The following is a 20685-nucleotide window of genomic DNA, read 5'->3' on the forward strand; positions in this document are numbered from 1 at the left end:
AAGTGACGCGTGACTATGTTGCAGGTGAGTGTGGGAGCGAACTATATGAAAGCGGACGTAAGTGTTGTTGGTGTACATGGGACGGTGTATGTGAGGCTGTGTACAAGTGGTGTGCATCCAAGTCGTGTGGTTTATCCTTATGGTGACGTGTGCAGTGTGCGTTTGACGGGAGTATGTGTAAATGTGTCCGAAGATTGCAACTGTTTTGTATTTGCTGTGGAAGAAAGTGGAAACATGTTAACAAAAACAAGTTGCGAGAATGAACCTGCAGACAAGTGACGCGTGACAATGTTGCAGGAACGTCAATAAAAGAAAACGCTACACATGTTTGGACATTGAGTCGTTTGTCCTGAAGAACTGTGTAACATAAGACTGTCATTAGATGTATCAAATTCATCTAATGTAGTAGTGAGTAGTGTCGGCGCTTCACTGAGCGGGTTATTCAATTAGACCGACCTGTTAAGAAACAGGTTCTTGACCATACAATGCTACACCTTCTACCGTAGTCTCTTTACTTAACTTCGTTTAGGGACTCATGATTGGACCCTCAATCCATTCCTTTAAATGACACATTCCCTCAGCTTTCTAATCTACTACCTTATCATAGTTTGTATTATCAGGATGAATCAACCAATTATGCATGCATTACGCAATTACCTTCACCTTCACCTTCTTCTACCGCTTATCGGGGTCGGGTCGCGGAGGCAGCATTCGGAGCCGGGAAGCCCAAACTTCCCGGTCCGCACAAACCTCCTCCAGCTCCTCCCGGGGGATCCCGAGGACCCACCCCACTCCCCTCCCCCACCCCCTCCCCCCGTTGTCATGGGTCAAATTCCAGATCTTGTGCCGTCTCCACCACATCTGGAAACCCCTTTAGAATATTTATACATCTGTCTTTTATTGGCGACAATGGCAGAGCGGCTGACCCAATCCATCCTTTTTCTGACATCCGTGAAACTGCCGAAGATGAATTGATTGAGAAGATGAGGACCATTCTAAATGATTCTCAGTTAAACTCGTATGAGAAGATTAAAAAGTACGATGCTCTATTGCAGAGATATTTAACCTTTACTAAACAGGATCAGAGAGACCAAAGGAGAGTAACTCTGACTTTACAACGAGACGGAGTCAGCGATCATCCCCTCGACTCTGACAGACGTGTCGAAAGCGTTCTGAAAACACCCTCTGTAACAGATGACCTGGGTAAGGATATTCTAAATAGCCTTCCGTCAAAAGCTCGAAGAAATGCTGAATACATTATCCGGAGGATATCCAAAAACGGCGACGGTTGGAATACGAACGGTGAATTTATGTATGAAGGAAATGCTGTAAAAGGCTCTCATGTGATTGATATATTCAAGTACCTTTCCCTACCGTATAAGAAAACAAGTTCTTCATTACCTGAGGGATGGTCCGAGTTTCTCGTCACATTATTAAAGCTAAACATCCCTCTCACCCTGCTGTCCAATCCTGAAGCGAGGGCTCAATATCAGAGACTTAAATCGAATTCTATCTCGCGAAAGAAAAGTATAGCTGAGAGCTGGTCTCCCGACCCAAAGGACCCTAAAGTGACGCCTCGATGACGCTTGACGCGTGTAGTGACCAAAGGGAAGAAATTGTCTCTAACGCCTCGATGGGTTTCCTGAATAATTGTCTTGTACACAGTTATTGTCTTTTCTTCAATAAAATGTTTATTGATATACTATGAGATTACAGATTTTTTTTTAAACACACGCACAAACAAAATAAGATTAGTCACACGTTACAATAGTCAGTGTGCACATCTTTTTAGACATTGTTGATGTCCTTTCACAAAGTTGTATACCATGAGGTCGTTTTTTAAGGTATCGTCACTGTATAGACTAAATACTTCTTCCATAGACAGCCCTCTAGCACGATGACAGAGGTAGAAGACGCAATGATGACCGCATACAAACGATAGAGGGTTCTGTAGTTGACCATTGTTGTACTCGATGTTGCCTGAATGTTTCTTGAGAAACTTTATAATATTTTCAGGGTAATGTGCAAAGTAGGGCCCCATTCCGAATGAGTCAAAGAAAGTTGTTCTACCGTCTTCTTCGAGAGTTAAAGCCAACCAGTGCTCTCCTGGTTTATGTGCCGGATGTGTGTTGACGATGAAATATGCAGGCGGTCTGAGGGGTTGTGTCAATTGAGGCAACCTGTCCGACGGCCATACACCGTAAAATGTGTCGACCAAGAGACCTCTCAGCAGCCTCTGTAACTGGAGACTATCCATAACTTTTTAACAATAGTCCACCAGCACTTCTCTTTTCGCATCAATCTCCAGAATGGAATCATAACAAGCGTACACAATCAGTGTTACGGTGTGTCGTCGGGTTTAGGTTTTCAAGGTCTTGTGTACAAGGCGATTGGCTATAACATAAGCCGTCCCTAGTTCCGAGCACACTACCTCCCTTTGCCTCTCTGGTAAAGGGCCCCTCGGGTGGTCAACTCAGTCAGCCTCTTGTTGCGGACACGGTTCTAAGACTATAATAAGTGTATCAACTGTACCTTATTATATTAGTGAGTAGTGTTGGCGCTTCACTGAGCGGGTTATTTAATTAGCCCGATCTGTTAAGAAACAGGTTCTTGACCTTACAATGCTACACCTCTTACCGTAGTCTCTTTACTTAACTTCGTTTAGGGACTCATGATCGGATCCTCAATCCATTCCTTCTAAATAACATATTTCCCCATAACTGCCTAAAACTACCACCTTATCATTGACACAATAATTCAGGATGGAATAATGCTACCATGTGAGACATTCACTACATGTGCAACAGGAGGAAATCAAACAATAACTCACCTATAACCCAGTTGATGGTAGTATAGGAGCCAGTTGATTCTTTAGTAGTCAGGGATCAACGCCGTTGTGCCTTTTCAGTACTTTACTATTTACTATTTTATTATGTTTTTGTTACAAAAGTATTTCTTCAAAAAATTAATAAAAGGATAATAAAAACAATAAAATCAATCAAGAATAATAAAATCCATAAACTCAAGGGTATCACCAGACGCTGATACCCAACAGTATCAAAAGTACCGCCAGACGCTGGTACTAATACATATACTTCAAAAATCATATAATCAAAATACATGCAATAAAAAGAATTAAATCAAAAAATCATAAGAGAACAATAAAAATGAGTTAAATCAAATAGTCTGAGAGCAAATAGCAAGAGCACCGTCCTAAGTTAAGATACAAGACCTTACTGCAGACAGATGAAGCCGAAAAGCCAAAAGAGCAGGACCCAGTGTCACATCTCCGAGCGTTTATATAGCAACACATATGGTTTTGATGACATACCCATGTACGTATCCCGTGCCCAGGTGATAAATCATATCTAGTTTTAACACAGCTGGCTTTGATGACATGCCCTTAAAAGGATCGCGTGTTTCGGTGATTGATCACATTCTAGTTTCATTTACATCAGCACTTGCGTCAGCACTCAATCTAAGTTAAAGACACACACCTGTTCGTGAGTTCAAACGTTCACGGTCAAAAGCATATAGGTTCACTAAAGTTCAAACATCAAAATCAATGATAAAAATCAGAAATAATATCAAATATCACTTAGCAGGTTTTGATTATAATATTTTCGATTTTCCAGTATATACAACACGGTGTTTGGTAAGGGTACTCTGAATCTCATCTCCACTCTTAAATTCCCATTTGAGACAGGGGAGAGAGCGTCGTTGTCGTCGGCTGGATTGAGATTAAATGCAAACAACGAATAACCGCTGTTAAAAGCTTCGCGGTCAATGCTTAAAGGTAGGTCTTTCAAATGTCTTCCTGTAGCTAGAATCATGTTATAAAACTCTCTGACCGCCATACCGTTATTAAACTGAGGTTGAAAAGCTTTAGCGGGGATCTGTCGACCGTCCTGACAGAGGGCTAGATATTCAGTGTTGTAATGATGAAAATTGAACTGGGAGAGATCTCTCCTACCGGTAAATGCCTCATGATGTACCAACCCTAAAACCACGTATTTAGGTATTGAACCCAGAAATAAATTCTCCTGGGTACATATTCTTGAGTTTTCTGGAATGGAGTATGTTTTTACATTGACTCGTGAGAGTGGGTAGAGAGCATTTCCTTTTAACAAACCCGCTGCATGACCTATTCTCACAGCTGGCGAAACAGTGACTTTCTTCACAAACAGACACATCACCTACAAGCTGCGGTCTTACAACGTCACTGTAACAGTAGAGATGGTAAAACCCCGCTTTTAAATCAACTGGATGGGGCGCTCTGAACTCGCAAAAATTGATCCAATTACCAGGCTCTACACCTAACATGTAAGCCAAAGGCGAGTTAAAAAGCACTAGGTTCTGTCCGTCTCCTTGAAGATCAATTTTTTGCCGTGCACTGTCAAACAGGAAGCGTATATCATTATTGTTTTTTTTTAAAGGTTTGCACCAACTCGGTGGTAATCTGATTAATAGAGCTGTAATATCCACCCTTGAACTTCAGTTTGGAAATATCTGTCCCCGCAGTTTTGAAATGTCGATCAACCCCTCGCGATTCGTCTTTTTTCCTCTGAGCTGAGGCGCCGGCGTCAGGATCCGGAGCCCTAAGTCTCGCCATGGCTCTATGAAATTCATCTTTATGCCGCCGCGGCATCTGTATCTGATCCCCTCGGGGGAGCCGTGTTTGTGTTGGAATCAGGTCCTCTAGGGTTCGGTTTCCAGTAAAATGACGCCGCATCCTCCGGAATATTATGCCACGTGTGAGGGTATGTAATCTCCGTCAAAACAACCTCCCATTTTCCGTTTAAATCGATATGTTGTGCTAAATCAACGCGGAAAGTACCAATCGAATTGTCTTTAAAAACTTTTGCACTGGCGTTTGATGGTAAAGTCACATAGAAGCCTGCGTTCTTTGAGCTGTACATGATGATATGATTCCCGGTGTAAAGGAGGATCGTCTTATATATTTTTTATATCTGAAGCTTTTACCCAGCTGTTGAATTTTTCAGGCCAGTTTTTCCACTGGACAAAGACTTGTCTCTCTCCTTTAACGACTCGTTCCTTGAGAATCTTTTCCACGTGAAATGCTTTATCCTTTACGAGTTGTACTTTTTGTAATTCTTGATCATAAAATAACCCCTGGATGGGCTCGCTGTCGAAATCCTTCAATTTATACACAGGCGGGTTGCGGTGAATACATTCAGTTATCGTAAATATCTCGTCTGTAAAACTCTGCTCATACTTTTTGTCAAATACACCTCGCAGTTTTGATATCCTAACATGATCGCCCTCCTTAAATTTCGGCTGCTGGAGACCTTTCGACGGTCTAATGTAAAGATTGTCAAACACTTGCAGAGTATTTTCTTTAGTTACTTCCATCGGTGTCATTTTTATACTACTGTGATAGCTGTGGTTATAACTCTACTAGATCCTGTAAAACCTCGATGTAACGCAGAGTGTTTTTAGCTGTAAAATATCTCCACATCCGATTTTTAAGAGTGCGGTTAAATCTCTCAACCACAGAGGCCTTAACGTCACTCGCTGTTGAAAAATGATTAATACCCTTCCTTTCCATCAAAGCCTGGAAACTCTTGTTAAAAAATTCTTTCCCGTCATCCGTCTGTAGCTTTGCAGGCGTCCCGCTCTCCTCCAGCACTGATTCAAATGCCTTCATTGTCTCAATCGCAGTCTTTCTTTTTAAAACGCGTACATAGGCCTTCTTTGAAAATACATCTATAACGGTCAACAAGTAATTTTGATCATCGTTATATCTAGCCAATGCCTGCATGTCGCATAGGTCGGCCTGGAATTGTTGAAGAGGCCTGTGAACAAATACTCTGTTTCTCGGAAAGTTTACTCTGGCTGGTTTATGCAGGGTGTAAGCATCCTGTTTTGATAAAAAAATCTTCAATAGATTTAGAACTGACTGGTTTTCCAGTCTCAACCTGCACCCCACGACGAAGGCGATCCACACCTCCATAGCTCCCGGGGTGAAGAGGATTGTAATAAACTCTTTTAATGATGTGTTTCACCGACATGCTAAACGAGAAATGAATGAGCTGAGATCAGAATATGCTTCTTAATGTTTTTTTATTAAACAGGTTAGTCAGGATTCGAGCGTAATGTTATACAAAGAGAGTAAAAGAGTAAAGAAAAAAAAGTAAATCATCATTCATTCAGGGTCAAGTAGTGTTGTACAGCAGGCAGAAAGTTCTTGTTACAGAATCTCTTCATCAACGGGTGGAAGTTAAGGCTGTAGAAATCATCCTCCATCTCTTCAAGACAGCTGTGTTGTAGTTGGCTGGGATGGTCTACTTGGCAACCGTAGCAGATCTCCCTCCAATACCTGCGCATGGTTTTACCTAGTAGATGAAATACAACTGTCTTTACAGCTTTCAGGAAGAAACCGCTTATCCATCCATCCGTTTCATCATTAGCTGCTGGTTCTTGGTCTTGAGAAGCTGAGGATGAAGCAGGCGGATGCACGCAGACAGTTTCGTTCTTGGGGTAGGAGGTTGTTGCTCTCCCGACAGGTTCCTCCTCATCATCCACATCTTCCATTTCAGTTGCATCAGAGTCATTTGCGTCGTCTTTGAAGGCCAATGAAGGACATTCTCTGTCTGGCGTGTCGTTGTTAGAACCGTCGTACTTATGACCGTCACCCACAACGTGTTCTACCACAGGTAGTAGAGGGAGCGACGATGAGTTGTTCATTCCGTACCCGATACCGCCTGTAGCAGCTCCTAGGAAGATAGTGGCAATACGTCTGGGAACACCTTCTGACCTCATCGTTGTCTTGGACGTTCTTGTTCCGACGGGCACGTCTGCAGGGTGTTGCTCTGGAAAAAGTCCTCTTTATAGCAGCCGTCAACAAGTAGGCGGTCCAAAGCGGGGTGGGTCTAAAAGGTCAGTGCTTTTTTCAACACAAGGGCATCATCCCATAAGCGGCTATGGTAGAAGAGACCGTCGATTTCTGGAGAAATCTCCTGGATTTTCTCACTCCAAGCATCCATCGGTATGGTTAACAGAGTACGAAATACACCGCAATCAGAATTAAAATACTCCAGGACGAAATCTTCTTCTTCTTCATCCGTGACTCCTGTTGATACTTTATGGATGGCCCTGAAGGACCAACGTCCTGATCCTGACATTTTAGCCAGCCAAATAGCCATGAAGGCCGGCTTCCTCTCCATTCGATCAGGTTTGTTGGACACGGCTCCAGCCTTCTGACGTTGTTCTTCTTCTTCAGCCCTGGGAAGATTTTCCGGCTTCACCTCTCTCAGCACGCCCCAGTCGTTAGACGATAACACAGCCGTTTCCGTACAGGCACTCAAGGTTTTGCCATCCTCCAGCTGGTAAATGCACAATTCAGCTGTTTCGTACTTAAACACGTACCCCCATCTTCCACGACGTCCGTAAGGCTCTAGAGACCACTCGTCCTGCAAAGATTCCCCGGGCGGTGCCTGTGTACGCCGTAGGTACATTACAGATTTACGGGGAGCCCCTGCACCCATCCACGGGTCCTCAATAACAGTCACAGCCGTCTCGCTGATCACCGGTGATCCGCGCATCGATGTAGGGACAGCCATTGCCTGTTGGTTGTGCTCGACGGGGCCTTGTTCCTGGCAACAGTCTGAATGGTACATATATATATACACACACACACACACACACACACACACACACATTTCCTGTTGATATAAAAATGGGGAGGGTAATTATTTTAATTTCTTTTTTGATATAAAAAGGGGGAGGGGTTTATTACTTCCGGAAGGGGAGGGGTTTTATTACTTCCGGGACCTTAAACCGATAAATCATTACAGGTTTGACATATAGTGGCCTCCTTCGTCTCTCTCTCCCAGTACCAGAGTTTTATTTGACAATAAAACATTACCTGAGTTGTAAAGTTGCTCACAATCTGTCAAAACTTTCCCATCTCAATTTTAGCATTCAAACGACACCAATCATGACCATCCTAGCACATGATCTTCTATAACGATCAATATAACGATCGACCATTCATGTCAAGCTTTAACATCACATGTTCAGGGCATCTGGTTTGCTTGAACATCCTGTGGGAATCATGGGTTAAGTGGGAAACAAAGTCCTTTTTCAGGAATACACATTAAGACACATTCACCTACAAGTGTGTCTTTGTTCATCTGGAACCTGGAAAGTGGGGAGCTGTGGATGACGCCTCTCCCCCTTCCCCATCACTGGGTTCCCGAGTTGGTCGGGGTTCCTGTTTACTTTAACCCCCCTCTTGGAATGTTCTCTGGTCTCTCCCCCCTTCGACCATTTATGGTCCTTATCTGAGGGGTCAGAGACCTCTGAGCTGCAACCAGCATGGGAGGAATCCGAGCTCCAGCCGACAACAGGACATCAAACCCTGGAGTGCGCGCTCCAGCCTCGGAGGTGTGGAGAGCGAGCACCTCCCCTGTGACACTCTACCACGGTCCAGTGCGGAGACAGGAAAGGTTTTACACCTTTTTTGTTCGAACTCCGATTTGTTCGAAGTCCGGGATTTTCAAAAACCGAGGTACCACTGTAGTTTCCTGAGAACTTTAATTCAGGTGGTGCCCCAAAACTCGCGGTGATATTACTGTTATAATATCTACATCACAGACGCTGGTGTCCGTTTCCCCATGTTCACTGTACCAAGAAAAATGTGAACTCCATGAATGACATTTGTGATCGTGAAACACTTTGAGATGCTGGTGTAACGCTTCCAAAGGATGAAGCGGTGAATCGCATGCAGTACGCACATACCCATTTCACTCTGAAAACAGTGTGATAACTTTGAATGCATTTTTCGTTTTGTTGCCTCCATGTGGTATTTGAATGTGGTTCCACTGGCAAAAACCAGGGTCTTTTCCCTCTCTCACCTGCGTGGTCCTTCAGTGGTCGTGAATGTGCGCAATTTGAATTGCCACTGACAGATGAACAACAACAATCGTCAGTATGCGCCTGCTAATGAAATGTTAATTTTGACCTATCGCCATGCAGGTTTGTTCATTTGCTAATGTAGGTCTGAGTGAACTATACAGTGCTGTCTTGGTTTAGTTACAAATTGCTGGGTGTGTCTCAGCCTCCATTAACATGTACTTGAGCAGCTAAGTTCAAGGTAAGTTGTATTGTTATTCTATGAGCTCACAAAGATCATTGGCGCACAAGTGATGCTGGTACATTCTTTCAGGACATGTGGAAGACAAATGATCTGTGGGGAGGTTGGAATCAATAATGGTACAAGCTGCTACATGAACCTGGTCCAAACACAATGTTTCTTAATCTTAATCTTAATACTCTGTCCACTTAAATAAATACTCACATATCCTCATCTGTGTTCTGGCTATTGTTGCTTCCGTCTCTATTATGTGATTTCATTTCTCTGACACTGAAAGTTCAACACAGGGCTTTCAGAACACTGTTCACAAAGTGCCTATAAAAGACACATGTCATGTGTGAACAACTAAACCACCTAGCTAAAACCACCACTGCGTCTCCAAAAATAAGTACAATAACTACTGACTTCACTTCATGCCAAAATTTAAAAAAAAGAATCAGTGGCACACTGCTGTTGCTACTAGTTGAGTTGGCACCTGGTCTTCCGTATCGGAGTTCTGGGATTGAGAAGGCTAGTAAAAAAAAACAAAACAAACAAACCGACAAAGCAAAAAACATGCACAAGAAAATGCATGCTTTGTATACACTCATGATAGCGACTGTCATTTGACATGGGTTGAGGTTCTCGATGTGTGAAAAACAATTCCCTTAATGGAGGAAAAGCGTTTTTTCTTGCTCAACTGAACTCAACTAACAAAACCCAACACCTCTGTCTTAAAAATAGTGCAAATTCAGTGTAACGTTTTGGATGGACATTTAAAAATAGTAAAATTATATATGTGATTATATTGCATATACAAGTGACATACTAATGATGATTTTTATTGAAATAAGCATAAACAGGAGGAACCTCCATACATTAAAACATATGCCTATTTAAGTCAAGTTTTAAATTACATTAGGAGCATGGATCTGTCTTGAATATAAAAAAAAGATGCATTGCACTTGACTGCATGCATTTTCTTGTCACTTGCTCAAATACGAAGTTTGTTTCAGATAGAGAAACGGCAGCCTTTTTCACCCGGATCCTCCCACAGAGTCACCCATTGGTCAGCGAATCGGACTATGACGTCACACAGCCCGCTTGTGTATTGGGGCCTCGTCCGCAGCTCCGGTGTTGCGATTTAGCAGGGCTTGCGTGGCTGCGTTCTCAGTTCAAGTGTGGGAAACCTAGCCACCATTGGATTATTCTGCGTTTCTTGACTGGATATCTAAGAGTGGGACAAACTTTCGGTGCGTGGAATTCCCCTCATTTTATCAACGGAAATCGTAAGCGAACAGTTTTGAGTATGACTGAATTGTGCGTTGGGTAGATCTTAAATGTGTAATGCGTTTGTGCTTTCCTGTTTCTCCTGTTGCTGCTGTCGGATTTCCTCATTGTGTGACTAATAATACATAGGTAAACTAATTGTTCGGTGGCGCATACGCGGTCAAATTAGTTGGATGTTGGATATTCGACAGATATTCGCTCCACCAGAGCCGGTGTTGTTCGGTCTGTGTCCCCGGGGAACGGTCGCTGATCTCGGACGAGCTCGCTCGCTGGCAGCGCTAAGGCGAAGTTAGGGGACCGTCCACAAATTCTCAGTCGTGAAATTATCATAAAAGTCAGTGAGAATGTTTGCACTATTTCTTCAATAGCTCCTAGGAAAAGTGTTCAGATGAGTCCAGAGTGATTGTAAACTATCACCAGACATGAGACACATTGGAGACGGACACTTTCATTCCATAACTGTACTGTTATGATTTTGTTATGATTGATGTATTCATATTTTCCCACTATTTCTTCAATAGCTCCGAGGAAAAGTGTTCAGATGAGTCCAGAGTGATTGTAAACTATCACCAGACATGGGACACATTGGAGACGGACACTTTCATTTCATTACCGTACTGTTATGATGCCATTATTATTAATATATTCATATTTTGTTTTTATTATTGTACCTGATGCCAGATGATTTTCATGCGCTCTTTCTGAATGGATGATAATGCCAATTATCCTGGCATCAGGTACAATGGATGATTTACAATACTTGATATTAAATATCAATAGTTTTCAACATATGTTTATGTGTTCTAGTGTTTGATGAAAACAGCTGTTGTGGAATGCGTGCTGAGAAAAGACCCCCAGGTTGTGGACCACCACTAACTAACTGAGATGTTGAGATGTAAAATTAAACAGAAGCATAAAGTGGTAAATTTAACCACTTTGTTTTAACATTTCTAGAGGTCCAGTGTGATTCATGCGGAATTTGGTTCCATGCAGTGTTTGGGTATGGACACAGAACATTTTGAAGAAGCAGAGAAATGAAAATGGCAATGTGACTTGTGTAAATGAAATCATTCGTTGAAAAATGTTAGTTGAATCACATTTGTTCATCGTCCAGTGTCTCAGCTGTGTCTCAAGATGGGTGATGGGAGAGACATAGAATGCAGTTTGTGACTCATCAGGTTGAACATTATTGAGGAAATAGCGGGAAAATGTGAATATATCAATCATAACGGAACCATAACAGTACAGTTATGAAATTAAAGTGTCCGTCTCCAATGTGTCTCATGTCTGGTGACAGTTTACAATCACTCTGGACTCATCTGAACGCTTTTCCTAGGAGCTATTGAAGAAATAGTGGAAAAATATGAATATATCAGTCATAACAAAATCATAACAGTACAGTTATGGAATGAAAGTGTCCGTCTCCAATGTGTCTCATGTCTGGTGATAGTTTACACGCACTTTGGTCTCACCTGAACACTTTTCCTCGGAGCTATTGAAGAAATAGTGAGAAAATATGAATATATCAATCATAACAAAATCATAACAGTACAGTTATGGAATGAAAGTGTCCGCCTCCAATGTGTCTCATGTCTGGTGACAGTTTACAATCACTCTGGACTCATCTGAATGCTTTTCCTAGGAGCTATTGAAGAAATACTGAGAAAATATGAATATATTAATAATAATGGAACCATAACAGTACAGTTATGGAATGAAAGTGTCCGTCTCCAATGTGTCCCATGTCTGGTGATAGTTCACACTCACTTTGGTCTCGCCTGAACACTTTTCCTTGGAGCTATTGAAGAAATACTGAGAAAATATGAATATATTAATAATAATGGAATCATAATGGTAAAAATATGGAATGAAAGTGTCCGTCTCGAATGTGTCTCATGTCTGGTGACAGTTTACAATCACTCTGGGCTCATCTGAACACTTTTCCTCCAGCGAGCGAGCTCGTCCGAGATCAGCAACCGTTTCCCGGGGACACAGACCGAACAACACCGGCTCTGGTGGAGCGAATATCTGTCGAATATCCAACATCCAACTAATTTGACCGCGGTCCTATAAAGCGACAAAAGACGTGCGGTGGATTTTAGAAGTATTTTTCGCTCCTGTATCTTAAACGTGCAGTCACGCTCTAGAATGTCGCGATGCTGTGTTTGCAGTGAAGTCGGAAATGGCACGAGAGCAACATACTTGAGTGAGTTCGACTCGAACTTCTGTCATAGTTTTGTTGGATTCGTGCATAATAATGCCGAACCCAACTCAACTCTAGCCCCAACTGAAGGGCTTCACAGGTACGAGGTTTAAATGGAAATGCTGCGTTCGCGTCCAGTCGGTGCTATGGGCCTCAAGTCATAAACCAAGGATCACAAGAACGTGTGCGATCAGTGTTTGCAGGGTCGGATATTATTGTTTAAGTGATTTCATGGTGATGTAGCGCCGATTTGAGTGAGATTATTGGTTTTAGAAACATCGCAGTGCCTGCTATTAATCCCACTGCTGATAAATCGGCAGCTTGCCTTTTGCCCTCAACCGAAAACGTTCCCCATTTTTAGACACATGCGCGCGACAGTACAGTTCTATTGCAATTCTAACACGCAAATAACACACATGGAAAGCCCGTTCTTTCCAGAACCAACTGCAGTTTAAAGTTCTGATGAGGTCTGATAGATTGGGAACACTGACAAGGAGCAAGATGTTAAGCAGTGAGATCATCAGCTTGTCCACCAGTCAGACTAGGAATGCAAAGTTAGACTATGAATGACAGATAGAAAATATGTTGTTGTTGGTTTTTTTCTTTTTACATTTCAAAGTTTTTATTTGCATTGTGTTTATAAAACATTTGCCTGGATCTGGAGTCCACAATGGCCCCTTACATGTGGTATATACATCTTTTTTTAATCGGTTCTTGTCAACAACCTCACAATTCCATTTAGATTCCTTAAGTGGTGATTCAATTTAATTTTATTCTAAAAGACTTTGATGTCAATTGAGTAATAAAAACACAAACAATGAATGCCTTGTTAATTAAGATAATAATATAAAGCAAAAAATATAAAATATAAATAACAAAACATTCTAACAGAGAATATACTGTCATAAAATCATAGAAATATAGCCACAATAATGTGCTGATGAAAGTGCATAATGACAGTGAGTCCAGTCTGAGTTTATTATCATGCAACCTGATTCACTCCGTCATGCAGTGAGAGAGGATGTGTTGCCCAGTGCCCTCAGAGTGTCCTGGATGCCGTGGGACAGGACTGTGATGAGAGCTTGGCCACAGCACCTCCTACAGAGAGCTGCCCTCGACTTCCTGTCTGGCTGTGATTCTCCCAGCACAGCAGGCTACTACTCCTCTTGATTTTTCGAATTCTGTGCGTTTGTTTTATTGTACAAACCACGACCAAAAGACAATCGTTTTAAAAGATATTCATTCCCTAGTAGAGGAGTCTGAGGTCTTGACCCTTTTATACACAAAAGTTTCTCCACATGGGTCTCTGTCCTGGTTCGATTGGCCCTCAGCTGTTGACACCAGTCCCGGTCGGAGGCACCCTCGTAACCATGGCAACAATCACAAGGCTTGCTCCCCTCCTCCAGACCCAGGTGGTTCTTATTGGGACCAGGTGGTATATTCCAGCCTGGCCTTGGACTCTAGTGAGTTAGAGTGTCTGCTCAGGCCTCCAGTTGTGCTTCACTCCCGTCTTTGTACTCCACCTGTAACTTCTCTTTCTCACACACACTCCCTCACTCAGCATTCCTCCATCTCTTACCTTGTTTAGACATCCACCTGATAGATCCTGACCAATCACTCCACGTTGCAGTCTCCTCACTCCATCCTGTTTACTCCAGCTCCAGGTCACCACCTGGAATCCTTTTTCTGTAGGACTTTAAGCACAAGTGCAAGTGGCCTTTGGTGGAGCCTCGGGATTTTTTCAATGAACCAAGGGTGCCGTGGCTATAAAAAGGTTGAAAAACACCATTGTAACTCATCCCCCGCAGAATGTTTCTCTTGCTCTGCCTTCACTGGCTGCGAGGGTGTGGGGGGAGCGGCCCTAACCAAGACTTTCACTTTCTATTCATGCAGCTGGAGTGTTACTTCTGCCGATGAAATCATAGCATTGAATGTTTTGTGACATTGAACATATTTTGAATCGTATATCAATGTTGTGCCTTTTGTCTTTCAGGTAACAACCTCAGGAGGAGCTGGAAAAGAAAAATGCAGCCGCTTCTTTGATCGACTGCTGGGCTCACTCACTGAAAAGGCGATGAATCACCCAGCGGGAACAAATAACCACTTGTGGTCTAATAATTTCAACATCAATGAGCAGCAGAACCTCGCCTACATGTACCACAATGGGCAGCCCAGAAACCAACAATTCAATCGGCAAATGAATTACCACACGCAGAAATACCAGCATCAAATAGGAGCTAATGATGTGACATTGCAAAAGCGGGTTCCAAAAATTATGCTTAAGGGTTCAATTGTGAACAACCAAGTCCAGTGGAAGGCTCATTGTCCAACGCAGACGCAGGACTTGACCAGGGGAACCGTACCTCCCCAAGGACATGGATATTCCTATTCAACACCGGTGTATGACCGGCAGCCAAGGCAGGCTGTTGGTCCAACTACCCAAGAAGCCATGCATCAGCAACGTTACATCCAAGAGCACATGTCTCGTGGACATGTCCCACCACCTGCTACCTCAACAGCTCCATCATCCTCACACAGTATCCAAATGGCAGCCACACAATACGCCCCACCAAATAGGTCGCTGAATACAGCACCCCCCTCTATGGACCCACCAAGCTACTTGATGTCTCTTTTAAAGTCCCGTATAAATAATAAAGTGACAATGGCCCTTTCACATAGCAGAACGGTCAACCAAATGAACCAAGCGAATCCTCAACTACATACAATTGTAACTACACCACCCACCAAAAACATGTATGCACCAAAGCCCCCCAGCTACAACAGTTGCAGTGGGAAAGGAAAATATAAAAATAACTTGAATGCAAAGCCGCCCCTTTTGAATCCTGTGACAGAGACGATCCAATGTTTGCAGACAATTGCAGGCGCCCCGCTGGGTGGTCCACAAACCCCTGTCAATACTCCGACACATGTCCAAGTTGGCAATATTTTAGATGCACAACGCCAAACTCTCCCGATAGATTTGAACGCCACTGAGTGCTGCCTTTCGTCCACCTCCAGCAACAAGGTTGTGGCAGTCGTCCCGCCCATGTCGCCCATCCAGCCAACAGTCTCTGAGTCTCCAGACCAAATACAGAAAAAACAAATCCTACATCTTAGCGACTCAGCGAGACCAAACTCAAAGAGCCCGTCGGTTGATACGTCGGTTAGTCCCGGTGGATTCCCACCAACGGAAGACTTGACGGTTCCTGTTACACCAACAGAAGGAAGTTTGGTACCAGAAGTGAAAGACAGAATCTCAAATGCGGTCGTTCGCAAATCACTTCAAAGAACTACAGAATGGACTGCTGAAGCCTTGGAGAAACTGGTGCAAAGTGTGTGTGAAGAGAACACGCATGAATGTCCCGATGTTTTCCAGAAAATCATTGATTTGTATTGGGATGGCAGCATGAACGGGCTTCTCAAAGTCCTCAGGCCAACCAATCATCGTGCTGTCATGGAGGAAATAGCTAAATTCTGTTCTTATACAGTTAAACCGGATACCGTCATATGCAGGAGTGTAGACGACCATTACCTGAAGCAGCCGTTGAGGTTTCACGTCTTAAAGGACAATGAGGTATACACAGAGGCACCGTATACGTCCTCATGGTTGAACACGAATGAGAATCTTGATGACATTGACAAAGAGTTTGGCTTCCCTCCGAAGCATCATTTCCTGCCTCGTAAGGTGGAAGTCCCTCCAGAACCACACAGTTCTTCAGTGAAGATCCCAAGTGAAACCTTGCAGCAGCCAGAATCGCGACCCGAGGAAACCCGAAACACTTTCACTGACGAGACTCCTCCAGATGAAAACCCACCGATGGATTCAGACTCTAAGGAAGTCAAGACTGACCCACCCACTGAGCCACTGACCCTACCCACCCCTAAACCTGCAGACCGTCCCGAGACATCTCCAGAGTGTATTGAAGAAAATGACCCCATGTACGCTCTTGGTATAGAAGTTATGTCTCCAAGTGCAGCCAGAGCCATCTTTGAGCAGGCCCTCCCACCCCCAGAAAGGGAAAATCAGTCAGAGGAAGAGGCTCCGGTGGAGGAGAACGAAGAGCCCAAGTGTACAGAAGAAGTCGAGATTATAGATTTATGTGATGACGACGAGTTAGTGCAGGACAAAGTGCCTAAAATAGAGCAGGTCTGCTGCATTGCAAAGTGGAAGCAGTTGTTTCAGTGTCCCAGTGAATCTGCATGCGCATGTGAGTGTAAACTGCTCAAGGAGGAACAGAAGGCACATTTGGAGATTGACAACAAAGAATTTCACAAGACCCTGGAAGGGAGTCGCGTGATCTCCATTGATTGGAACCCCATGGCCGAGGTCATCGATATCACTGATTCATGGGATGAGTGTCCGAAGCCAGATTCACCAGCAGAGGAACCGTCTGAACCCGAGCAGACGGATGTTAAGAGCGACCTACTGGTGCAGACGCACTCTCTGGAGCAGCCACCAGATTCCCACTCCGATAGTGAAAGCACAGAAGCAGATTTGGGAAGTGATGACGAAGCCTTTGGTGAGACTTCAACCTGCGGGACGTCTCAGAAGGCCTCCCCAGTGCCATCACAGCATGATGAGCCTGAGAGAAAACACGCCACTCAGGCTCCAGTCCATGATGAGCAAACCGCAAGAAAACGGAAAATAACTCATGAAGATGAAAACAACCCAATCCCGGCGAAGGTCCAAAAAACCAAGACCCTGGAACTTCTTTCGAGGCGAGTGCAGAAGATTTCCAAGCTGAGAAACATGGACAGCGAAGAGCCCGATGCTGAGGAGATCCAAACAGCTCAGCTGGTGCTCTACGGCTCGCAACCAAAAGGCAAATGTGCGGAAGGTGATAGTGCCCAGCGCCTCACGTTTTCTGGCTGCGCTGATTTCAAAAAGCCACCAAAAGTGGTCTCAGTCAAGTTGCACAAAAGCAAGGAGGGAAAATCTTCGAAAAAGCACCGTTCAGATATCCGGCACTTGGACCAAAGTCCTAAAAAATCTGAAAAACCCTTAAAAAAAGTAAGGTTTGATCTCCGTAAAGACTCGTCCAAAATGAAGGATTCTCAAAAGCAAAGCCTGATAAGACCATTCTTAGTCTCGACCCCTATCTCAAGCAGCAATCATGCCAACAAGGGCAAGTCTGAAGACGCACATGTGAAGCAGAAAAAATCGCCGCAGACAAGTGATGCTGATTTCTCCGTGTCTGAAAGAAGATCCAAGGGAGCTGAAAAACGACTGAAAAGACTGAAGAAGAAGCTGGCCTACTCCAACTCTGTGAAAAGTCCAGACAAAGATATATACTCACCCAAACTGCTTAGCAGACAAGCCAGTGGAAGTGGCACTTCTTCACCAGCTCCCAAGCACACGCTGAAGTTCAGTGTGTTACCGGAATCCTTCTCCTTTAATGATGGCTCCAGCTCCACGAGGGACTCGCCCAAAGCTGGCCGTAAGTTCTGTTACCACGAAGCATTACGCTATTCTCATCTCGTGACGGGAATATGACCAAGCAATATTTCAGGAATTACCCTTGAGGAATAGTTCACCTTTGGAATACCTTATATTATTTAACTAATAGTTTAATGTTTGGTGCCATGATTTTATGTTCTTTTAAAGATTGATTGTTATACACACAAAACAATGCGAAGACAATCTTGGATTCATTACTGGAATATCAGATCTGATAGAGACAATGAAATAGAATTGATACCATCAGTACCATGTCGTGGAAGATGTAAATATAAGCCTGTGATATAACTGCTTTGAGGTCTTTGGATGAGTGATAGTGTTGCTGGTTTGCGAGGACGAAGTGATGAGATTATTGAGTGCTGAAGATCATGAGGGGGAGGAAGTGAGGAGCTCTTGAATGAAGATGTTCTGGGTGGTCTGTCAGCGGTGGATCGCCTGGCCCGTGTCAATTAGACATGTCTGACCCAAGGTGTAATTTCTCTTGGTTCAAAGCTGCAGAAATGCAAAATGGCCCACAGTGTTGTCGCCGGATGAGAAACTGTTTGTGTAGTTGCTGAATGACTGACACTTCCAACACACTGATGGACTTGTCAGGAATAGATGGCGCACCGTCCCAACATTTGTGACAGGACTAACCCGCTCAGTGTTGATCTTCAGGAGCCGTCTTCTGTCTTGGTGCTGGAGGGAGTTGCAGGAAATGACTTTGCACGAGTCAAGCAAGGCTTCAACTTGAGGGGCAGAGGAGCAAGGAAGCTGTCACCGGCAGCATGGCCTGAGGAGACATATGAGAAGGCAGGAAGCAGAAGGAAACTCAAATGCCAGTGGGAGTTACCAGTTAGAGCGATCGTTGATGGCCCTGGTTAATTCATTTCACTAAATACCAGGAGGTTCTGGACAGTCACCATCATGCTTTTGTGGCATTTCCTGCTGAGACAAGAGTCATTCATGAAGGGGGTGAAAGGTCATAAAGTACAGTGGTTGATCAAGGATCTTGCTTATTAGTGATTTGCTCTTCTGATGGTGTCCCTTATATCTACATTTATACTTGTTTCTCACAGGAAATTAAATGAAGTTTTGTTTTTCCCCAGATAAGCCTGAGGATGACAAGCAGGACAAGGGTGCCTCCTTCTCCCGAGAACGTAAAGTCGGTCAGTGTTTAAACAGTCAGAGTATTTTTGAAGCTGAGATGTGTCTGTGCCTGACTGTCAATCATTCTTTCAGGTACCGGGGGGTTAGAAAACAAGAAGCCCAAACCACCGTGCACTCCCACCCAACCAGGGCGTCTCAGGAAGAAGCATCGGCAGAAACATCCGCTGTTGCTGTGTTGATACTTGAATGTAGGATAGTGTTCATCACGGGACTTCTGGAGTCCCTTTTTTGTTTGCACATGAATTTTTATATTTTTATACCTGTTGAAAAGTGCCTATTTTCCCAAGTGCCCTCATTTTGTAAATAAATGTTTTCTTTAAAAAAAGTCTTACTTTGTATTAACTAGCTATGCGCTGCACAATTACTATGTCATGACTGAAACACCTGATTCTAGGTTCCAGGTGTCGTTGACCCAGACAGTTTTATTAATGTTTTAACCTGTGGTCTATCACATGACTTACTTAGAAATTAGCAAGGCTCATTAAAATGAGAAAAACGAGAAGAGAACACGAGACACCGAGGTGTTTAAGGATCCAAGATGTTTCTTTTGAGTTACAAAGCTGCATTTAGAATGTCCTTTAAATGTCATGTGTGAGTGATGAGTTGCTAGAAGAGAGCTCATGACTGTTACTGTGACTGTACAAGAACCACAATGCCAGAAGCTAGTGGATGTAGCAGTAAACTATAGACACACTCAACTGCATTGAGCCTAAACGTGAGCATTCTAACTCACAGGGAAGCATAATAACATACACAATATTCACTTAAACCTTCAGATTCACTTGTAAAATGACAGTTTCCTTGCATGACACTCTTGGTGTCAACCTTTCTTTTTCAGTGAAATACACATCCACATACAAATATGTCTCTTGTCCCTCCTGAGGCATGTGAGAGAGTAAGGACTGGGTCAGGCCAGCGAGGTCAGGTCAGCCAAGGGTTCATCAACTTATCTCCTGGAATGGTCTTCCGATTAGGTTCTTCAAACAATCGGCACTTTATGGCCACTCTGGCAAACCCACAAATCTCTAGCTGGGTAGTGAGGTCGTAAAGCCAGAGGGGCCGTCACGGACTTTGAGGTTAACCATTCATAGGACTTCAGTCTTGTCTCTTGGAAGAAGGAATCATTGCATCATATATTCTCACAGAGGATGGATTAGGGGTGGCATTTGATTAAAAAGATTAATCTAGTCGCAGTGTAATAGTATAAGAATATTTGCCACAAGAAGCCACATTTTTCAATTTGAATGAATTTGGTTTATTACTGAATCAAATGATGGAGCCATACATACAGTTAAACAACAAACTATTGTTTATTTTGCATCAGTTTGACAATAGCACAATAAATCACGATGGTGGCTATATTCAAGTTTTTATATCCCCTTATTAAAACTAAAAGTCTTTTAATGTCTTGAAAATATCTGTATAAGTATTTCAATTTTATAAGAATTTCAAGTAAATTCAGAGTAGTGGAAACCCTGGCCATTGTGT

The 20685-nt window shown here is 43.3% G+C and overlaps 1 protein-coding gene across 2 annotated transcripts; it reads left to right on the forward strand.

Annotated features, from left to right (window-relative positions):
• The first annotated feature begins 10216 nt into the window (after positions 1-10216).
• Positions 10217-19591, forward strand: si:ch211-106e7.2 (uncharacterized). 2 transcript variants are annotated; one of them, XM_053886691.1, is made up of 4 exons: positions 10217-10386; positions 14584-18028; positions 19137-19196; positions 19270-19591. In XM_053886691.1, exons 2-4 carry the CDS (start codon positions 14665-14667, stop codon positions 19374-19376), a joined length of 3531 nt encoding a protein of 1176 aa, XP_053742666.1. In that variant the 5' UTR covers positions 10217-10386; positions 14584-14664; the 3' UTR covers positions 19377-19591. The 2 variants fall into 2 exon arrangements, with proteins under 2 accessions (XP_053742666.1, XP_053742667.1); XM_053886692.1 differs by having other exon boundaries at positions 10234-10350.
• The last annotated feature ends 1094 nt before the right edge of the window (positions 19592-20685 follow it).

Source organism: Synchiropus splendidus, chromosome 14, assembly GCF_027744825.2.
Source record: "Synchiropus splendidus isolate RoL2022-P1 chromosome 14, RoL_Sspl_1.0, whole genome shotgun sequence".
Lineage (NCBI taxonomy): Eukaryota > Metazoa > Chordata > Actinopteri > Syngnathiformes > Callionymidae > Synchiropus > Synchiropus splendidus.

Bases quoted from the DNA above. Each gene is read 5' to 3' on its own strand.
- si:ch211-106e7.2 (XM_053886691.1), top strand. From the start codon at position 14,665: ATGAATCACCCAGCGGGAACAAATAACCACTTGTGGTCTAATAATTTC. The intron at 18,029-19,136 runs GTAAGTTCTGTT...GTTTTTCCCCAG, and splicing joins GGACTCGCCCAAAGCTGGCC to ATAAGCCTGAGGATGACAAG. The intron at 19,197-19,269 runs GTCAGTGTTTAA...TCATTCTTTCAG, and splicing joins CTCCCGAGAACGTAAAGTCG to GTACCGGGGGGTTAGAAAAC.